The 22,033-nt window shown below is 41.4% G+C and overlaps 1 protein-coding gene across 1 annotated transcript in view; it reads right to left on the bottom strand.

Moving 5' to 3' along the window:
- The window catches only part of VIPR1 (vasoactive intestinal peptide receptor 1), a 177,904-nt gene that overhangs the window by 117,163 nt on the left and 38,708 nt on the right, over nucleotides 1-22,033 (bottom strand). The window contains exon 2 of the mRNA XM_075214096.1: nucleotides 7,101-7,197. Coding sequence (XP_075070197.1) covers nucleotides 7,101-7,197 — 97 coding nt within the window. The remainder of the gene's footprint in view (nucleotides 1-7,100; nucleotides 7,198-22,033) is intronic.

Genomic DNA, 22,033 nt, shown 5'->3' with positions numbered 1-22,033 from the left:
ATATAAAAAAGTACTCAGAGTACTGTCAAGCATAGTTGTAATCAAATTGTTTAAGTTATAGAAGTATTAAAAATATAGGAATATTATTATTGCTTTTGTTATTTTGAATTAAGGCCCAATACTGTTGCCCATAATAATGGCCAACTTAAAAGCACTATAAGGTACCAGGACTGACACCTCTATTAGCTTAGGACTGTGAATACTGTATTTAGGTTTTACTTATTGCTAATCATTCTTTGTCAAGAAATATTTTAGTGACGCATTGTTCCTGTATAATAAATCTGACGTCACTTCACACTGACGTCACTAGTGTTTTATTTGTATTGGGAAAATAGGGGTTCTCTGTCCCACTGCCGTGACTGAGAGAAGAGCATCCGGAGAGCAAGTACGATCCGCACTACACACTCTAACAACACCCGCCTCTAGAGGTGCTACACTCGTAGAGTGAGACATGCCTTACAGATAGCAAACTATTAACAACATACCTCCCAACCTTCCCGATTTAGACAGGACAGTCCCGATTTCAGGACTCTGTCTGGCCAAAGCCGATTTCAGAACTTCGTCCTGATCAGTGGGGAAGTTGTGAAGATTGAAGGTCTTTGGAGGGGAGGGGAGTAGAGAATGGGCCGTCTAGCGCTTCAAAAGAGCTAGGTACGTCCCCTGGTGTGGCCATACCCCCATTGTGACTTTGGCATGGATCCTGGCTTCCTGTCCTGATGGCACCTACCCAAATGTTGGAAGGAATGTAACAATGATATATATATGTACATATGTAATGGCTTTACAATTTTTTAGCCAAAGATGCAACATCATTTAATATCACATTGGATGTTAATACAAATTACAGCTTAACTTTTCAATAAGCACAACAGTATAACAAGGGTTAGATTGACCATTATCAGGCAGTCACTCGCTTTGATGATGATTTAACAAAGATGTTCCAGTAGCCACATGAAGATATTATTATTATTATTATCTTTGACTTATAAGGCGCCACAAAGGGTCCGCAGCGCCGTACATTACATATACAGAAAACAGAACCAAGACACAACATGATACAAAAATATATACAAACACAGGTGACAGGGTAAAGCAAATCAGATTATTTCTGGGACAGATAGTGAAAGGGATAGTAGAAATCAGCGAGAGGAAGGTCGAAGATTAATAAAACAGGGAAAACAGAGCTAGCGAAGCAGCTAAGAATTACAGAGGGTGATGGAAAAGTAGAAGGAGCACACAAGGAAAGAGGGCCTGATCCTGAGAGCTTACATCCTAAAGGGAAGGGGGAGACACAAATAGGGTGTTACTAACTGGGGGAGAGAGCCAGGACAAGGGAGTTAGGAGGACTGATAGTCTTGAATAAAGAAATGAGTCTTAAGGGCACGCTTGAAGCCTTGAGAGTAGATGCTAACCTGATGGAACGTGGAAGATCGTTCCACAGCAGGGGAGCAGCCCGGGCAAAGTCCTGAAGACGAGAGTGAGAGGAGGTGATCAGTTAAGTAGTGAGGTGGCGGTCACAGGCAGAGTGGAGGGGGCGGGTAGGAGTGTAGGTAGAGATGAGATTGGAGATGTAGGGAGGGGAAGATTTATTAAGAGCTATAAAGGTGAGGTTGAGGAGTTTAAATTTAATTCTGTAGGGTATGGGGAGCCAATGTAGTGACTGTTGGAGGGAGACAGCAGAGACAGAGCAGTGGGAGAGAAAAATGAGGTGGGCAGTAGCATTGAGGATAGACTTAAGAGGGTCAAGGCGAGAATCAGGTAGGCCAGAGAGAATGAGGTAACAGTAGTCAAGACGAGAGATAACAAGCGAGTGAACAAGGGTTTTCGTAGCTTCCGTGGTGAGAAAGGGACGTATCTTTGATATATTCCGAAGGTGGAAGTAGCAGGATTTTGAGAGGGACAGAATGTGAGGCTTGAATGAAAGGGAGGAATCAAGGATGACCCCAAGGCATCGGACTTGGGGGACAGAAACGAGGGTATAGTACAGTGATCTGGGCCAAAGAGTACTGTAGCTGACCGGGTGTATACCACATCTAACCAACGAATCCTACCCTCCCTCATGTATCAAATGCAGCAATTGGATGTTAACACAATGGCTTTTAAATAAGCCCTTCAGTGTTAAAAACTAGTACACTGCATCATTCCGCAGTATGCAAGAACCTCTGCAGCAAAGAAACCCATAAATGAAAGTCATACAATGACTGCAGCAAAGACAGTCAATCATCTAAAATGTAATTGGATGGGAAACAGGTAAGAAAATATTTCCTCAGATTTATCCGCATGCAATTAATTTAAAGCAGGAAGTGTAACACGTTAATTGCAGCTGGAAAGCGTCACGACATCTTTTGAAGGTGATAACAAAAAAATGTGGGCTGACTATTTCTTGATTAACTTAACGTTAGCACTGGTGCCAAAACAAATATAAAGTATTGATTAGCAGAATAGTCTGAGAGCTGATCTCAGCACAGGAGCTGGCAGGCCTTACAGCTACAGCAAGCGAGCAATCGTTTTTTATCTCTAGTAATTAAGCATATGGATATTAAAGCAAACACAATCAGCAGGCAGTGGAGAGGTATTCTACTGAAGATCATTGTGTTGAAAAAAAAAAATAGAGGAAGAAAATTAAAGGATTAATTCATTCAGCACCGAATGGTAGTGCAAAAACAAATTAATCATTTTCTGGTTTTGCCAGGCACTGTTGTACCGACCTTGCTAAGATAACACAATTGATGGATAAGCGGTTTCTAGTTTAGGACAAAGCAATTAAGATAAAGTGACCATTTATAGATGTCTGGTGTCTTGGGAAATTTGGCTGTGTTCTGCAGAGGAGAAATGTGTAAGGAGAGCGCGGATACCTTCAGGGCGCCCACATGACCGAGATTCCATAATGAACGCAACACCAGAAAACCGCCAAGGAAATAGCACAGCATACAGATCTGTGCCGTGGTGGCTCAGATATTACCGTGAGAAAATCACGCTTGCGTCATGTTCTCATAGTAAAGTCCAGGCCATGTCTTTGCTGATATCTGTGTGGATTCTACTGGACTTGATAATAGCAGAGACTGGGTAAGAAAAGGTGCTTAAATTTTAGCTAGGACTCTACTTTGTCCTAGTTATCATAAAACAGTCCTTTTTTTTTTTCCACCAAATTCCATATCTTTAACTCACAATGCTTACATATTTAAAGGTGCAAGTTAAGCACCTTTTAATTATGTTTCCTAGCTGTTCTCCTACAAATTATTATCTCCTTTTCAAAATCTCTCTGGGGGGCAGACGACTATAACTACCATCCAAACACACACAGGTTCAAAGACTGTCAGGATGTCATGTGATAGCAAAGGGTGGGGGGGGGGGGGGCGGGGAGATTTTTACAGTGCACAGAACAGATTGAGTTCAAGAGGGTGTTCCAAAACATCTCTGCTCACTACATCATGTGTCATGCCACTGTGGTTGCTATGGTAGTCACATGACACTGTAAAGCCTGCAGAATTATAATTCAATGATAGCAGCCTGAATAAAGAAACCAAGGAGAATGGTATTTACCAAGCTTCCTATAGACTGTCACTGCGATATATGTTAAAAAAAACACATCATTCTTTCACAGGATTGATTTGAGGTTTGAAATACTTGGCTGCATGGGAAAAATATACAGTGTTTTCAAGCGAGCATACAAAACGTTTGGTGCTATAGCCTCTTTCTTGTCTTCTGCTACAATGTTCTCTAGGAATGTGAATGGATCCCAGACTATGAATACAGAAATAACTCAGGAATTATGAACAACACAATCTACAAGTGTGAAACTTCCTGCAGGAAATGGATTTCCCTCCATTCAAACTTCCCAGTGACAATACTTCTAAATAAGATATCAGAATGATCTACATTAACCAGGCTCAGAAACAGTCCATTCATTCCCTGTTACTTTGTGTATTTAGTAATAAGAGCTAACTTTACATCTGTAACGTGTGACTTATTATTACATAATGTAGTATTGAATGACAAGCATTAATGACAATAACAATAACAGAAATGTATGTAATTAGTTGCAAACTAAACTATACAAGCCAGCTGTCATAGCAAGGAGATTATTATTGATTTCTGTGGTGTCACACAGGTGGCTTTTAACGCTACGTTTAAAACAAAACTTCTGCATAGACAGCAATGAAAAATAAACCATAACGGGCTGATTAAAAGGCCTGAACACAAATTGGTTGTAATTTACGTAGTTCCGCCCATATTCAAATCCAAATATTTCACGTCACGATTATTTACGATTTATGATTGATGAATACAGGGGCAATTACGATAAGCACAGGACGTGAATCGTCCGCATCTGCGCGAATACCCCCTTACTGTACATGGGCTACCATAGTCCGCCCCCTCCCTCCCAATTCTGGCTCTCAATTCATAAGGGATTGCAAGTGTGAGATGTATGCAGATATCAATCACCTGCATATGCGCTCACTGGTGTAACGCCCGTTTCTGGGCATGCGCAGTTTGGAATCACGCAAGAGACGCTCTGCGACCGGACGCACGCCCGGACTTGAATCAGGCCCCGGGTGTCACATGAGCAACTTGCGCGGTTTTTTAAATATTCTGTGAATCCTTTTGGGAAAGTGTATAAAGCTCTCTCATGTCAAACGCTGGTTCATAGGATAACATCATAATAACAATAATAACACTTTACTGTATCACATTCTGTCACACAGTGCTGAGTAAAATGACTTGGCATTTTCAGCAGCTTGTAAAACTGGATAAACAATAGATTAGAGATGCTCAGGCTCGGTTCCTCCCGAAACCGAACACACCGGAACTTAGGGGATCCGAGTATCGAGCCGAGGTGCCTCGCTACTGTCACTCACCCTCGGAATCGGAAACGAGGCAAAACGTCATCGTAACATCGGCGGATTCCTTTTTAAGATCCAACATAGCGGTGGGTGGGAAGGAGAGCGGACTCCCATTTATCTGTTCTGCCACTGCTGTGTGCCAATGTGTCCTAGATGTGCTAGGAACTGCCGTGTGTTTGTGTCATTGCTCTGTCGCTTACCATCCAGCCAGGTCGCTGCAGTATTTGTCCAAAAGTGTATGAAAATAATATTGTGATCTGTGAGGTGGTCAAAATTGACTGCAAATGACCTGAAATTAGTGTTATTGAGGTTAATAATAATGTACGAACAAAAAAAAGAGCAAAATTATGTGATTTTAGAATATTTTAGGATTTTTTCTAAAAAATCCAAAACCAAAACCAAAACACACGAGGGCGGTTTTGCCAAAACCAAAACACGAAGCTAATCCAGATCCAAAACCAAAACCAAAACCAGTTCACGGGGGTCAGTGAGCATCTCTACAATAGATACATTAAATGTATCCTTTTCAAGCTCCTCACCACCACTTACAAGGCTCTCTCCAGCTCTACTGCCCCTTATATCTCTAACCTCCTCTCCATTCACACTCCTGCCCGCTCCCTGCGCTCGGCCAATGACCGCCGCCTCTCCTCCACCTTTATCACCTCTTCCCACTCCAGAATCCAAGACTTTTCCCGTGCAGCCCCCCTTCTCTGGAACGACCTCCCTCGTTTCATCCGTCTCTCTCCTACTCTGTGCTCCTTCAAACGTGCACTCAAAACTCATCTCTTCCTCAAAGCCTACCAACCATCTACTTTACCCCCATCTCCTCCCTTTAGCTCGTCCTCCCTTCTCTCCTCTTGCCTCAACTGGCTCCTCTTGTGCCTGGTCTGTTTACCCTCCCTTAGGATGTAAGCTCGTATGAGCAGGGCCCCCTCCCCTCCTGTCTCCATACCTGTTCTTCCACTCCGTCTTTACTGCATATGACTGGCCGGAGTTTCTGAAGTATTGGTACTTTTTGTTCATTGTTCTGTATTGTTTTACCCTGTATAGTCTACTGTTAGTACTGTGTGCGGCGCTGCGGATACCTTGTGGCGCCTAACAAATAAATGATAATAATAATAATAATGATAATAATAATGTTGCTGACATTGATGGTTACGGAGTAATCGCTGAATGAAATGGTTACAATGTATCAAGACTTAGGGATGACTGGAGCCAGTTATTCATTTATGTGGGGTAACAATTCTAAAGGGTTAAACACAGGACTCTTACTGCTGGAATTTTTAGTACTATTAAGATCTATGGGATTTTCATACTAGAATATTTATAATGTCCATGAACCTGAAGACTACATTAAAGATAATTGATCAACATATTCTTGACTAACAGCACAAACATTTTGGATAAAAGACCTGTACGACCAAGGAATATAAAGATTTCACTTAATTAAGAACTCTGCCCACAAATAAAATCATTATCTTGAATGGATTTCAATCTAAACATTACAACCAACTGTATTTAAAATAATGTTTCTTGGATCCTTTGTCACCCATTTGCTCCATGTGTGTTTTGTATCATTGTTTTACACACATTACACACAAGCTATAGCCACAAATCTATTAAAACATAAAATTAAACGAAGTGATATTTTGTCTTCATTGCAATATAGAGCAGACTTTTCGTTGCAAACCAAACCCAACCGTGCTCATCACCAACAACTACATGTAACAAGACTTCCATAGATCTGAACCAGAAAGCCAGGACGTTCCTCACTGTACTGACAAGTGCTGGCTCTGTCTATCAGAAACACCCATTTTCCCTTTTAGGTGCCAAATGTAGAAAAACTAGATATATTTTCCAATAATTCTGTTCATCAAATTGTCTAAGTTCTTTGAAAACGATTGTTCCAACTTACTGGGAAACTCTTAAATATATAACATTACACTACTGGAACTATTTACAGGCCTGATGTTACCCATACTTGTCCACTCTTCCGGAATGTCCGATAGAATCATGAATTCTGGGTACTTTTCCCGGGAGAGGAGACTTCCCTCCTCTATCCTGTCCCCTTCCTGGTGTAGTGGGTGAAACAGGAACCTCAATGTTACCATTCACAGCAAATCAAATAATTTTGGCCTCTCCCATGTGGCGCGATGGCGTCATTGTGGAGGGGACAGTCAGAGAGCCGGCAGTATGATGTCACCACGAAAATAACAACTATCCAATCTCATTACGTATCTAGAAATAAGTGTTTACCTGAGGTTTGGTTTAAATATTCTGGATCATTTAAACATTCCGCTTGTTTCCGCTCGATCGTCAATATGATAGAACATTCCGGCGGGACACAAAGTATCTGGAAAAACAAGTGGTAAGAGAAACCATATGTAAGACAGCTTATTATCAAACTCATGACACAAAGAAAGAAGAATTAACTTGTTTGGGAGCCAACCCCCCCACCCCTCCCTTATCCCACACAACACAACAATCAAAAGAGACATTAAATTTAACGATCTTTAGTCTGAGGACAATACTGAATCAGCTCCAAAGATCACAATATAAAAATAAATCACATAAATATTTGTGTGATAAATAGAAGTGATTTTCGATTGCAACTGGGATGACACAACTGTGCGGTTAGATAAGCCGTCGAGTTCATAATGGCACTTGATAGCATTTGCATAATTGCAAGCTGCACGCACAAATACCCACGTGCACTTAGCATGCTCTGTGCTCATCAAGATGATATAACACAGAACAATGGCATGAACACATCAGTATAAACACTGCAGCGCATTGGCGTTTAAAGGGGAACTATACCGTATATATTAGATTTCACTGTTAGAAGCTTGCAGGAAAGTGATCAGCAGTTATATCTGGTTACATTTCTCCAACGTTAGATACTATAGATGAATCCTAAACCACGTAAAAGTAAACAAACCATATAACTGTACTAAAAATACTAACTCACAATAACACTTTAAATGGAATTATTTTCAGCAAGCTGCTAGAACAGGGAAGAAAGTAAGTGACAATAATTATCTTCATCCTATCACCTATCACAGGTGGGCACGGGGCCACACGCTCCAGCGCTGGTCCAAAGTGGGCGATCTTGGGCTGGATCACTTGAAAATAATCCTAATAGCCTGCTGAGCCGTGTTAGGAAATTCAACATCTATGTAAGAAGTTCTGAGACAGACTTAATGTCAGTGTGTCCAGCAGGGGTAAACATAGGGATAAAAGACACCATAAGCATATAAAACCGCCAATCAGTAATATATTCACACCCACAGTCCCAATTTTCAATGGACAGACATCATTTTTAGAAATCAAAAGTTAAGTGGCCTACCAGAATTGGGTTGGGCAGCCGGAAAGGGGTGTGGTTTAGCAGAAAGGGTGTGACCTATCAGAAATGGGTGTGGTGTCACAGGAAACGAGTGTGACATTGCTGGAGTAGGGCATGGCCTCATTTGTTCCAATGGAGAATGTCGTGAGCTCTGGTAATACAGTCACTGGTCACAGATAGTAACTCAGGGGCGGACCTGGACTTTTTCTAATGGAGGCGATTTAGCATATCCATGCCCCGTCTACACTCTGGTTGGCCCCGCCCCTCCTTCACTTTGATCGCTTCCTCTGCCGCAATATAAAGGTATGTGACGTGCCATTTGGGGGGAGTGGAACGAGTGCCCTGATCACCTCCCTCTGGATGCGCCACTGTGGTCACCCTCAGGGCCTGATTAACCAATAGGCTGATCAGGCTGCAGCCTGGGATGCTGGGACCGGGGGTGGGGAGCAAAACGCCGGCAGCAGGTAAGATCTTTTTTTACTGTTTTTTTTACTATTGATTCTCCTGCACACGCGGAGCCGCCCCTCCCCCTCCTCCTCTCTCCTCCGCTTCCCCCGCTCCTCCTTCCTCACTCACTGCCTGTCAGGTTTGATGTCATCACGTCCCGACTGTGTCAGTGAGGAGCTGCAGTAAGAGGAGCTGGCTGCCCGCGGAAGAGGAGACAGGTAAGTAGATTTGTATTATGCAGGGGGACAGTGTGTGTTCTGGGGGGACAGCATGCAGAAAGAGGGACAGTGTGTGTTCTGTGGGGGACAGAGTGCAGGGGAGTCATAAATTGGCCGCTGCGGTGTGATGAAATGGTTGAGGGGTCATGAATTGGCCGCTTGTGAGGGGTATGATCTCTGCATTGTGTGGCGTTCATGAGGATGTTCTCTAAAGAGCCTAATCATTGAGGGCTTGCAATGTTTGCACATTGCACATTTTCAAAACAGGACTCCAACTTTCCAGAAGACAGCTAAACAACAACAAAGCTGTAAGAACAAGCAAGAAAGAACAACAAGAACAGGTAAGAATCTGTCTAAATTTCTTTGCTGGAAAATACTCCTGAATTTCCCTTTAATAATTTGGGGGGATGGCGCTACGGGTGTATTAGCCTAGGCAGCCAGAACCTGGTCACCTAAGCACATAGACAGCTGTATCTGTACACCAACAATAGTAAGCTCCTTAGAACAGGGTAATGTTGGTGCTGTTACTACAAAGGTTTGTACCTGTGATGTACTTCAACAATAAGAACTGGTGAATTATCCGCCTGTGGCTCTCCAGCTAATTTGAAACTACAATTCCCAGAATGCAATGCTTGTCCCAAACAAGAGAGCAATATGTTACCTCTGTCTTGCTGCTAAAGCATGCTGGGACTTGTAGTTTCCAGTATACCTATGTTGTACCGTCAATTTAAGGTTGAACTGAAACTGAAATAATCTATATACAGGGACTGATCCATCACAGCACTCAGAATCTGTGTACTCTCTGGAACAAGATAACAGATGAGACATGTTACAATGTATTGCAGAGACTGCACATAAATTATTCACAAATCTCACAATATAAGATGCCAGCAAATTCTTCTTACCGCCAGCAAGATACCCCTCCTTTGGCTGGAGGGAGACGGCTACGTGGAATGTTAATAAATAAGATGTGTACAATTAATGGATGACACCGCAGAGATCAGGATACATTCTGCACTTTGTGCAGTAAGAAGACCTGGGAGGAGAATTCATAGGATTTCCAATCTCGTAGTCATTGGGCAACACGGTGGCTCAGTGGTTAGCACTTCTCCCTTACAGCACTGAGGTCATTAGTTCACTTCCCGACCCTGGCCTTATCTGTGTGGAGTTTGTATGTTCTCCCTGTGTTTGCGTGGGTTTCCTCCGGGTGCTCCGGTTTCCTCCCACACTCCAAAAAACATACTGGTAGGTTAATGGCTGCTAACAAATTGACCCTAGTCTGTGTGTGTATGTGTGTGTGTATATTAGGGAATTTAGACTGTAAGCCCCAATGGGGCAGGGACTGATGTGAATGAGTTCTCTGTACAGCGCTGCAGAATCAGTGGCGCTATATAAATAAATGGTGATGATGATGATAGTGACATTATTACACTATAGAAATGTTACTTTATTCATCAGATCAAATTAGATTTTTTTTACGGGTGGGTTAATCATTTGTTATATGTTTTTTAAATAAAAAAAAAAATAGAACACCAACTGGTGCCAAGGATAAAGGTGGTGTTGTCTATAGCAACCATTCATTTTCCTAGTACAGTTTAGAAAAGGACAGCACCGGACAGGTTGCTATTGGTAAACGCAACTTTTTCCCACGCTCCAGACTGCCACTAATGCCCCCAATAAAAATACATTGAGGGAACTGAAATTGGGTGCGGTCAGTAACAAAAAGGGAGGTGGGAATTTTCTAAATTTTCTGATCAGACGTCATTTTTCAATTGGCAATTTTGGGAGGTATGTAAACAGTCCTGTTAAAAAAAAAAGTCTGTTTTAACACCTTTGGCTAAACAAAGTAACTGAAGCTGATATTATGGTTTTGGGAAAGAGATTGCGGCAGAATATAAGGCAGTTTTGGGGATATGTGGAGTGTCGGCGATATAATCTTCCACTCCTATCTTTGTTTCGCCATCCGTCGTTTTGCATTGCTTTGGTACAATTTAATTGCGCATGTGGAATTTTGCGGAATTTAGAGACAAATTCAGACAAAGGGGCATATTAATGAAGTGGTGTTACTGCACTATCTCTATGTTTCCGGAACTCCAATGCAAGTTGGAGTGTTACTCATATTTAATAAAGGTGCATCGTAGCAGTTATCGTGGATATCTGCTGTTTTGCATTCTGTTTCGATTTGCGAGCAGTCACCATTCTACAGTAAAGTTTTTTTCAGTAACTTGTCTTCAGTAACTTGCTAAAGCTGGCGTACATTATCATAATTGAAAGATTTCAGTGCTGTCAGCTCTGCTACGAAGAGCAGAGCTGGACAGCGCATGTGTGGAGGGATCACATGATCCCTCCCTGTCACTCACCGCTATCTCTCTGCAGCTATAGTTGCAGAGACAGAGCGGAGATGTCTGTGCGCATGTGCAATTCCAGTATGAAGAAAAATGAAGATGACCAGGAGGAGATCCGTAGACAGCATATTCCAAAGAGGACGTGGTAAGTACATTTTTTTTATCACAGAAACAGCAGTTAATCGGAACTGCTGTTTCTGTGTTGTGTTTTTCATAAATTTGAGAAATAGTTCAATCCTTATCAATGCGATAAGGATTGAAAACAATTTTTCACTTTATGAGAAGATTGATAAATGTGCCCCAATGAGATGACCCAAATTCTGTGCAGAAATGCGGAACGAGGTAACTATGGCAAAGAATGGTTTCGACAATTTCCATAATTCCTCAGCACTTAAAGTAGTTTTACTGTACTCCTCGACAACGCGGACATCCATCATTACAGTAACTATAATGACAAACACAATGGCACTTTAATAACATGATGCAAGCAGTATTAACGTTCTGAGAGAGCAATCACTCAAATCAGTCCTCAGAGAAGAGAAAGCTAACACCGACTTGTTACCAGTTACAGCTCAGGGAACTATGTAAGGGGGGAAGGAAACAAGCTCTTATTAGTCCTGCCAAATAATTTTCCCCAGACGAGTTTGTAAGACAGTATAATGTTCTTATTGGCCATTTATGCCCCGTATGTATTATCTCACAGAAATGGATGAACGTTTGGAGATACCTCTGTACTGTTAATGCTACAAGAGCTTACTCTTCATCTTTACAGCTCGATAACACAGTAATGAATGGAGACGGGCTGGCTGGCAAATTTTAGCCTGGGGTGGCGGAATTCTGCTGAGCAACCTATTAAAGAAAATAAATGCAGATAGCCCAGTAAGCTAACGCAAGTCAGCCCAACAAGGGACCGCCCCGGGGGGCACACGCTCCCCACTCCCCTAGCTCTGCCAGCCCATGGCATCAGCGTCTACACTCTAAAACCGCTAGTTCCTAACATTCATTCATTATCTGGGTGGCAATCACTAAGCTAATACATATGTTTTTTTAACGATTTTTCCTTTACAAAAGATTCCACACAAACGTCATTTAGAACCGTACTATATAACAGATGTTCAGTCATGGCACAGTCATATCTAACAAATATTTTATTTTATAACAAAAACCATACCTCTCAACCACGGGCGCAACACGAAAACAAGGCCCATAGCAAAATTTGTAGGAGCCCCATGATACATGCCCAGGCCTTTTCATAAACTTCCGCTCCGCTCTTCTGAGATTGATGGGTGAACGTCCCACCCATGCTCTCTGCCTTCCCCTCATCTCTGGGCCCATAGCCGTTGCATCACTTGCCAGCGGAAAACTTGCGACAACGTGCCCAAAAAAAGGGCCCCGCTGCGGCGTGTCTGGGGATTCTGATGCTCTAGACATTATTAAACAATTCAGAGAACGCCTGCGTAACAAAAGTTACCGGGATAAACGTCAAGAGCTGACTATGTATAGCTTAGAGGAGAGGACAAACAGAGGAAATAGGGTTGGATGTAAGGGCTGCCTGGGCTAGTACTGTGAAACGCGTTATCAAGGCTTCACTCACTTCACGAGGCAGAACCAGGAGGATGGACTCCTTTCCCAGGAGTCGTGGAGGACTCCCAAAAATTCAGGAGTCTCCTGGACGTCACGGGCGAATAGGCAAGTGTTTGCTCCTTGGGCAATCCATTAATGACCTCCACTGATTGCACAGGTTTCAGAGATAACACTCTGGGGGGTGGCTTGGCTTGGGTGCAGGGGGCACTTGACCCCTGGGTTGGTCCCATAGTGAGCTACCTTGGGCTGCATTTTGTTCCTTAAAAATGTTCCTTACAGGCTGCTGAGCCGAGTCTTGTTTCCCCCCGGGATAAAATTTGCCAGTCAGCCCCTGATAAGAAGGCAGTATTTTTTAAAATAAAAGATTATCTAGAACAATGGGACACACCTGGAAATTAGAGTAAGGATGACTGAAATGTAACATAAGGGGCTCATACAGTAAACATGATCAACACTGCTTAATAAGCGAAGATATTGCTATAGTTGAAATGAAGGGTCAAATTCAATTAAGTTTGAAGTCCTGTAGGAGCTTTCTCTGCAGAATGTCAAAAGGTTTCTACAAAACCTTTTTGTAGAAAAGATTTCTGTACAGCAATTACCAGTACAGGGTGCTTTAAGCGGTATGAACCTCGCACTTAATTGAATCGGCCCCTTAGATAGAAAATAAGGAGAGCTCCATCGTCTCCACAAAAACCTCAAACCTCAAAATAAAAAGGAAACACACACAAAGAGCTAACAAGATATATCTGTGGGTTGTATCTGTCATCAAATTCTATGTTGCTATAAGACAGAGCAACGGGCCGCTGTGTTGTGTTTTCTCGCCCATATTAAGTTTCATAAATGTATCTGTTTAATGAATACTTCAGCTACTAATAGACTTCAAACATACAATTATCTTCAGCAAATACAATCTGTTTGCGACTTCTTGTAATAGTCATGTTTTAAGCACGAAGGTTTTAAGGGTGTCTTATAAATACCTCTGATAATCCTCTTTTCTAATTTGTTTGCACATAAAGCAATTAGTTTGGATGAATACAAATACAGAGAACATGCTGTATTTAGCGAGCGGTACTTTTATACAATAAAAGGAATGTTTCATATTGCTTGTTCAATTAAGATAGTAGGGCAAGCACCGACCTGCCTTATCTTTTCGGTATATTTGTCAATATAAACAGCAAGGATAAATATTGAGTGGCTTGAAATGCAGGACAAGCTGAAATCATTGCTCTTGACATGATATAACACGCCAGTGAACCTGACATACCGGTAGCTTTTTGCTCTGGGTAATTATGTTTTCCATTTTCAAGTCAACATGAACCTTAAACAAATGTGGCAGAAAATGTCCCATGAGCCATCGGTCACGCTAAAGTAACGGAACTATTGACCTAAGACATAAAGCTAATGTCAGATGGACTCATTTATGAAGTGTACTGGATGCACACCACAAAACACGTTGGTGGCATCAGTGGACCTAGACGGTCTTCCCAGAAACTACTGACCTAAGACATAAAGCTAAAAACAGATGGACTCCTTTATGAAGTGTACTTGATGCACACCACAAAACGCGCTGGTTCACGTTAGTGGACCTAGATGGTCTTCCCAGGAACTACTGACCTAAGACATAAAGCTAAAGTCAGATGGACTCATTTATGAAGTGTACTGGATGCACACCACAAATCACGGTGGTTTGCATCAGTGGACCTAGATGGTCTTTCCAGGAACTACTGACCTAAGACATAAAGCTAAAAACAGATGGACTCCTTTATGAAGTGTACTGGATGCACACCACAAAACGCGTTGGTTGGCATGCATGTACCTAGATAGTCTTCCTAGGAATTACTGACCTAAGACATAAAACTAAAATCAGATGGACTCATCTATCAAGTGTATTGGATATACACAATAAAACGCGTTGGTGGCATCAGTGGACCTAGATAGTCTTACCAGGAACTACTGACCTAAGACATAAAGCTAATGTCAGATGGCCTCATTTATGAAGTGTACTGAATGCACACCACAAAACGCGTTGGTTGGCATCACTGGACCTAGATGGTCCTTCCAGCACACTGCACTTTTTGGAGATGCCTCAACAGAGCAGAAGTGCACCTAGGTGCGTGGACAATCCCAATCACTTCAAACTCAAACCTCTTACCACTTACAAACTGCCCTCAAATGTATTCTCCAAAAATACTGTTTGGTTCATTTACGGATTGGCTTAATCATAAGAGTGAGGGGATTTTGAGACTGTTTTTATTACACGTGACATCCTCAAAACTTCATAACAATTTTGAGCATGGTGCAGATTTAACCAATCAATTTATCAAACGACATGAGATCTGGCAGAGCTCTTACTGGAGATCAAAATTACCAACTGTGGATGGTGTCCTCCAGTTTACAAGCATTATTTTGTGGGTCAGTAAAAAGCAACAGATATCTCACAGTTGCTGGCTCTCCCGGAATTCCGAGGAGAATCCTGGATTAGGGTGTGGCCTTCAAGATTCCAGAGAGAGTGGTCATTTCTCCTTGAAGGGAGACTAACCTGCCTACAAAGTCAGTGGGAAAATGGCAGGAATCACACCGTCAAGTGTAGCCCACCTCAGTGAACACAAAGTGGGCAGGAATGTGATGATATCCTCATCCTACGCATTGTCCGGCCCACTTGACAATGCAAATGTTGTATTTAAGTCACTCTCCCACCTCTACTTTTCATAAATAGTCTCCACATCTTCCAGAAGCGAAGTAGAAGAAGTATGTAAAGAAGGCAAGTATGACACAGTAGATTGGTCAATTACAGCTCTGGACCCGCCGAAAAAAAAGGGGGAAGGGGAGTGGACTTAGCTATAGTGATGGCATACAGTCATGGCCAAAAGTTTTGAGAATGACACAAGTATTAGTATTTGCTGTTTAGACCTTTATGTCAGATGTTGCTATGGTTTACTGAAATAAAATTACAAACAGGTGAAATGCGTCATTCAGCCCAGCCCCCTACACTGACATCACTTTTTCTAACCTATTGCAGCAGAGGGCGGGGTCATCATGACACATGACTTACTTCCTAAGCCCCGCCTCCATCACTTAATTAAAGAAATAACCAGTAAAACGGGAGGTCGTCCGGCTCTCCAAGGAGTCCGGGAGAGTAGGCAACTATGCAGCGCTGGTAATCGCTTCTACGATTACCACAATCCCGACACAGACAATCCCTGCAAAAAAATTCCAAAATAATGAAAACCCGAATGAAAATTAAACAGATTTACCTTCAATCCGACGATGGAGATCTCCGATTGGATCAGCATGCTCACAGCAAGCCATTCCGATTGGACAAGTGTTCCGCAGTGCAGGCTGACGTCATTGCGACATCTGTCAATAGAAATTTAAAGCAGCAATGTTGGATTAAGTGTTTAAACACTTAACCTTAGGGGTCCCCACATTGCCGCTTTAAATTTGGATTGACAGTCTGTTAATTTTCATTTGGGTTTTCCTTATTTTGGATTTTTTTTTGCAAGAATTATGCAAGTCGGAATTGTGGAAAGAAATAAAGCGTATCCAACCTCTATGCAGTAGTCTAAAAGAGGAAAATCAGCAACACGAGTAAGATTACCCTTTGGGAATCTGTACGTACGGATGGATATATACTGTAGTTACTAAATGCATCCAAATTGTTCCATAGCACATGAACTGAAAGCATAATATGGTTCAGAATAACATACAACAAATGAGAGCGAAGCCTTACTACATACATATACTATTAAAAAATGATGTGAAACTACATAATGTACCTCCCAACATTCAGAATCCTGAAAGTGGGAAATAAATAAGTGCCATCCCCTGCTCCACTTTAACTCCGCCCACAAATGAGCACTTTTACGTAACCCTTCACCCACTTTTCTGCTAAGCCCCGCCCCTTTGCGGCCCGCAAATCGGAATTTCCCTCCAAATTCGGGACATTTGGGAGGTATGATACTAAAGAATCTATATGGGTTGTCAGGGGCCACAGTAAGGTCTTGAAGGGCCCAGTGGTACAGCCCCGCCCTAGAGTAACACAATACAACACAACACAAAATACGAAGCAAATAAAAATACACTACAACGGCAAATAAATGTTTAGTGGTCAATGTATCAAATGGATTATACATGAAAAGATATTACTTCCATAATGAAGGGGTTAATACAAATTTCTGTTCACTCTAAATATGTGACTTGGAAAATGACAAGTAAATATATTAAAATATAATAAAAGAAAACATAAAACAAAATCCAGAGAGATATTTTACAGTCTAATTCACTGGTAATCACCAGGTTAAATATTTGCTTTCATTTCTGTGTATCTGAAAAATGATGGTATTGACTTTGCCTGGAATCAATATAGGAGTTTCTGCCATATACGCTTGTCAAACAAAAACACAGGAAGGCAATTACGGTAAATTAATTTCCTTAAACGCGTAATTAGAAATGAGATAAAAATGTTTTCTAAGTATCTTCTAGCATTCTGGGCGGGCACAAGGTTGTACTACAGAGGCATTTCTGTCTTGTCTTCTACATCTCAAACATGATTCATTAACAGAAATATTCTTTTATATCTGACGGTTACGCTGTGATATCCTCCTCTCAATCACACTTAATGAGCGTGATTCATCCAGGAACGTAAACTGCGATTCTGTTCGCACAATCTGCAAAATCCCTCTGCGGCTGCGCAGTACCGGCTCATACGCCAGAGAACGCAACCACGTTCAATTCATATTAAAGCGCAAAGGACACTTACTGCAATCTATGATTTCGTGAACGGGGCGTGGAAAAGGGCGTTGTACAGTAAGGAGGCGCCAAACTCGAGCACACCCAACAGCGTCCGACTCACTTTCTGGGTATTTCTGCTTTTCAGCCGTATCTATTGCAACGGCTACAGATCTAGGGCTAGATTTACTAAACTTTGGGTTTGAAAAAGTGGAGATGTTGCCTCTAGCAACCAATCAGATTCTCGTTGTCATTTATTTAGTACATTCTACAAAATAACAGCTAGAATCTGATTGGTTGCTAGAGGCAACATCTCCACTTTTTCAAACCCAAAGTTTAGTAAATATACCCCCTAGCCTTAGTGCCAATTACTAGTAGTGACGGCTGTGTATGCTGCTATAACATGTGTATGGAATCAGGAGCAACTGTAACATTCATTTTACATACAGTAGGTATTAATAACATCCTAATAAATGTATTTCATGGGGGGGAAATATAAATTTTGTAAGTTTTTTTTAATGTTTTGGTATTAATGCCTTTGTTATTACCAGGTGACAGTAATTACATTTTTTTTTTTCTGTGTGTTTTTTTGAGAATTTATATTCCATATAGCCATTGGACATATCCTGCAGTTTCCTGTGTAATAGAACACACCTATATCATCAGCGCAGGTATCTTTAGGTCCGCTCCATGTTGAATTCGGGCGTGCGCAGACCGGAATCATGTGCGTTCTGACTCATTGGCACTCAGAATGCATCAATTGATGAATCAGGCCCAATGCACTTATTCTATGCAACCTCCGTACACCCCCAAATACATTCAGAGGGGGTGAGTGGGAGATTTCTAAAAACTGATCCACACAAGAGGGTATCTTCAGCAGCCAATCAGATTCTGTCATCTGTCTACCACAGTGTATGAAATGAGAGCTCACCTCTGGTTGGTTGCTAAGGATCATTGCACCTTTATTTCTGAGTAACAGTTTTATATGTGTCCCAGACTGTCGCCATCCCCTCTAAACAATCCTCCGAAGCTTTAAACAAATCCTACAGGCACGCGGATTATTTGGCTCTGCAATAACTAGTGTCACTCACTAATTGTCATCTAACGCTACGTTACTGTGCAACGCGCACTCACCGCTGACATCTATATCACAGATGTCTCAGCTGTTATGTTTCAATCGCCTTTGTATCTCGTCTTGTTTATCCAAAACTTGCAATTGTTATGTGATTGTAATTGTTACAATATCCTTTATGTTCTTCTGAAACTGTTCTGCACTGTTCAAATGAATAATAATAATAGAAATAATCCGTCTGCTGGGTGCAGTTAGGAGATTGCTTATTTTGCCAATGGGAGGGTAACGTTTCTCCTTGTCTGTATTTTGAATGTATTCATCAGTATGTGTTCACATTCCGAATATATGCTGGGTTTACCTGTTATTATCTATTTTACTAGGTTTTATGTGTGGGCAGCTGAATAGTGCTGTCTAATCTCTCAGCATATGTTCTTATTGTATGCACACTGCACCGTGCCACATCTCTTATCATGAGCGCTGGACATAACAGTTATCATATATTCTTATTTGGTTTTATTATGTACATAAGCCCCTCTCTAGTTTATACACTAATGCAATGTGCGTCTTTTTATAAAACGGTTACATAGGTTATACGCACGTCATTGATCTGAAAATACGTCTGTTGGTGAATACGGCTCTAGGACCGCTCTGCTCTAATACACTGCAGGATACGTACGATACATATGTGGAATATAAAGTCACAACAGAACACACAGGAAAAAAAAACTATTCAATAATTGTCACCTGTTAATAAAATAATCATTAATGACGAAATATTAAAACATTTTCAATAAAATATATTTATTAGGATGTTATTAATGTCTACTGTACATAAAATACATTTTTACAGTTGCTCCTGATTACAAACACATGTTCTAGCTGCATACACAGCCGTCATCACTTGTAATCAGCACTTACACCTGACCTGTAGCTGGTGCAAGTGTTACGGCAGAAAATCACGTACCTGAGAGATGCCCAAAGCTTCCATCGGACGCTGCTGAGTGTGCTGGAGCTTGGCACGTCCTTACTGTACATTGACTACGTACATACGCCCAGTCCCCTCCCCGCGCTCTAAGATGAATTGGACGTTGCTGCGTCTACTGGTGTACGGTCTGGTTCTGCACATGCGCAAAGCGATTTTATACAGCTCACATCGGCATTTACATTTCTTCATGATTCAGGTCTGTTAAGTATAATTCTCAGCACATGCCTTTATTGGTAAGTAAGGCAAAAAAAAATTTTTCTCCTGGGCAAAACCAAGGGGTGCATATTAGTTTTTTATTTTGCACATCCGTTCAATACTGGCTGTTTTTTCATGTAACACAAATACTTGATAGCTTTATTTTTACACTGAAATTTAAAGTTGATCTAGGACATGCTCTGCCCCAATTATAAATCTGTCCCCACATTTTAAATTTAGCTCCCCCTCCAATGCAACATGGTTTTGCCCAGGTGCAAAGTTACTCATTTAATTTTCCTTTACTTTCCTTAATGACTCAGGCCCATCGTTAGCATATGGGGCCTGATTCTTGCTCAGATGCAACCTGCGCGTAACTTGCATTTAAAACAGAGCAGGAAACCTAAGCGTCCTTCCGTCCGTATTCAAATCCATGCGAATCTCAAGATTTATTCGATAAACAGAACTTGCCGTATGCAGACAGACAGAACAGCGTGCAGGATACACACAGACATACGTACAATATAAAGTCACATCAGAACGTTTGGAAAAAGATATTGAATCAAATAAATTAACATCTCATAACACTATAATCATTAATAAAAATGTTTAAAAAAAATGTATCTTTTTTTTACATTATATAGATAAATCAGGATGTTCTTGATGAGTGATGTATATACACAATGCGTTTCTATAGTCCCTCTTACGAGTACAATTGTTCTTTGCTCTCTAGTGGCACGTATACATGTAGTGTTTAATATAAAGACTCGTGTGTTAGCCATCTCTATCAGTCGGTACTTACACCTGCCCTGGAAGCTGGGGCACATGATACGGCTAAAATAGAGAAACCCAAGACTTGAATAGGCCAAATCTGTGTTGTCACTTACTGTACATTAACCTACGTTCATCGGCCCTTTCCCACAACTCTTCCACCTAGAGATGCTCACTGACCCACGTGAACTGGTTTTGGTTTTGGATCTGGATTTTTTTAAGAAAAATTGCTAAAATATGGTAAAATCACATAATTCTGCTCTTTTTGTTGTTCCTACATTATTATTAACCTCAATAATACTAATTTCAAGTCATTTGCAGTCAATTTAGACCACCTCACAGGTCACAATATTATTTTCATACACTTTGGGACAAACACTGCAGCGACCTGGCTGGATGGTAAGCGACAGAGCAATGACACAAACACACGGCAGTTCCTAGCACATCTAGGACACATTGGCACACAGCAGCGGCAGAAAAGAAAAATGGGGCAAGACCACCCACCGTTATGGTGGATCTTAAAAAGGAATCCAAAACTCGCGAGATCCGACGACGTAACAATGACGTTTTGCCTCGTTTTCAATTCCGAAAAAGCGAGTACCGAGCCGGCATGGTTCGGTACTCGGATCTGCTAAGTTCGGGTATATTCGGTTCTCGGGGAACCGAGCCTGAGCATCTCTAGTTCCACCCTTTAAGTCATAGTCCGTGGCAAGTGTCATTTGCATTCAGACAGAAATTGCGTTTCTCAGCGTGTGCACATATGGCATGCATAGTTAGATACTAGCTATCATTTAGCTAGAATGTGCTAGATAAATGATAGGTAGAATATGTTTGGTTGCTATGGGCAACACCTCCACTTTTCCTTTCTAGAAGGTGTGATAAATTATAATCCTAAAGGTTTCCTAAAATTCCGATCAAGCACAAATAGTTTCATTATTATTATTATTATCATCGTGATTTTAATAGCAATATTGTTTCAATCTGTATCCCTTTTGTCTCCTTCAATGGCAGAAAGGTCATTCCAGACTGACAGCAAAGGAAACAGCTGTTTCTGTAGCAGCTGCCGAAAGCGGTTTTATTCTTTTTTTTTCTTCCTCTTTTCTTTTTTTTGCGTTGGTGTTTAACTGGCAGTCATTTGCCATTAACGAAACATCTCCATGCTCATCCCACCCACAGTGCAATCCTCTAATGCAATCTGTGAAATTCAATTTGATGCAATGTTTCCATATAGACTAACTGTTTGCAAAAATTGTATGTGGGGCGCATTTCACAATGACCCCAACACGACCTTTGTTTACCAGCAAATAATGAGCTTCCTATAATAACAGAAAGTGGGGAGCAGAACGGCACTTAATGGAGAGAATACGGCTAAATATTTCTGCAGTGGAACAATTTAAAATACTTTCTACATATTTGACAAACTTCTGTTATACGGGTAGAGAGGGGCATGTTCGCCCACCCAAGTTGACCATTTCTCTCTAAATATTAGTCTAGTTTTTTCTAT

The sequence above is a fragment of the Mixophyes fleayi genome, chromosome 5 (assembly GCF_038048845.1).
Source record: "Mixophyes fleayi isolate aMixFle1 chromosome 5, aMixFle1.hap1, whole genome shotgun sequence".
NCBI lineage: Eukaryota > Metazoa > Chordata > Amphibia > Anura > Limnodynastidae > Mixophyes > Mixophyes fleayi.
Note: the sequence above shows the minus strand (reverse complement) of the source record. Positions and strands in the feature narration are given on the sequence as shown.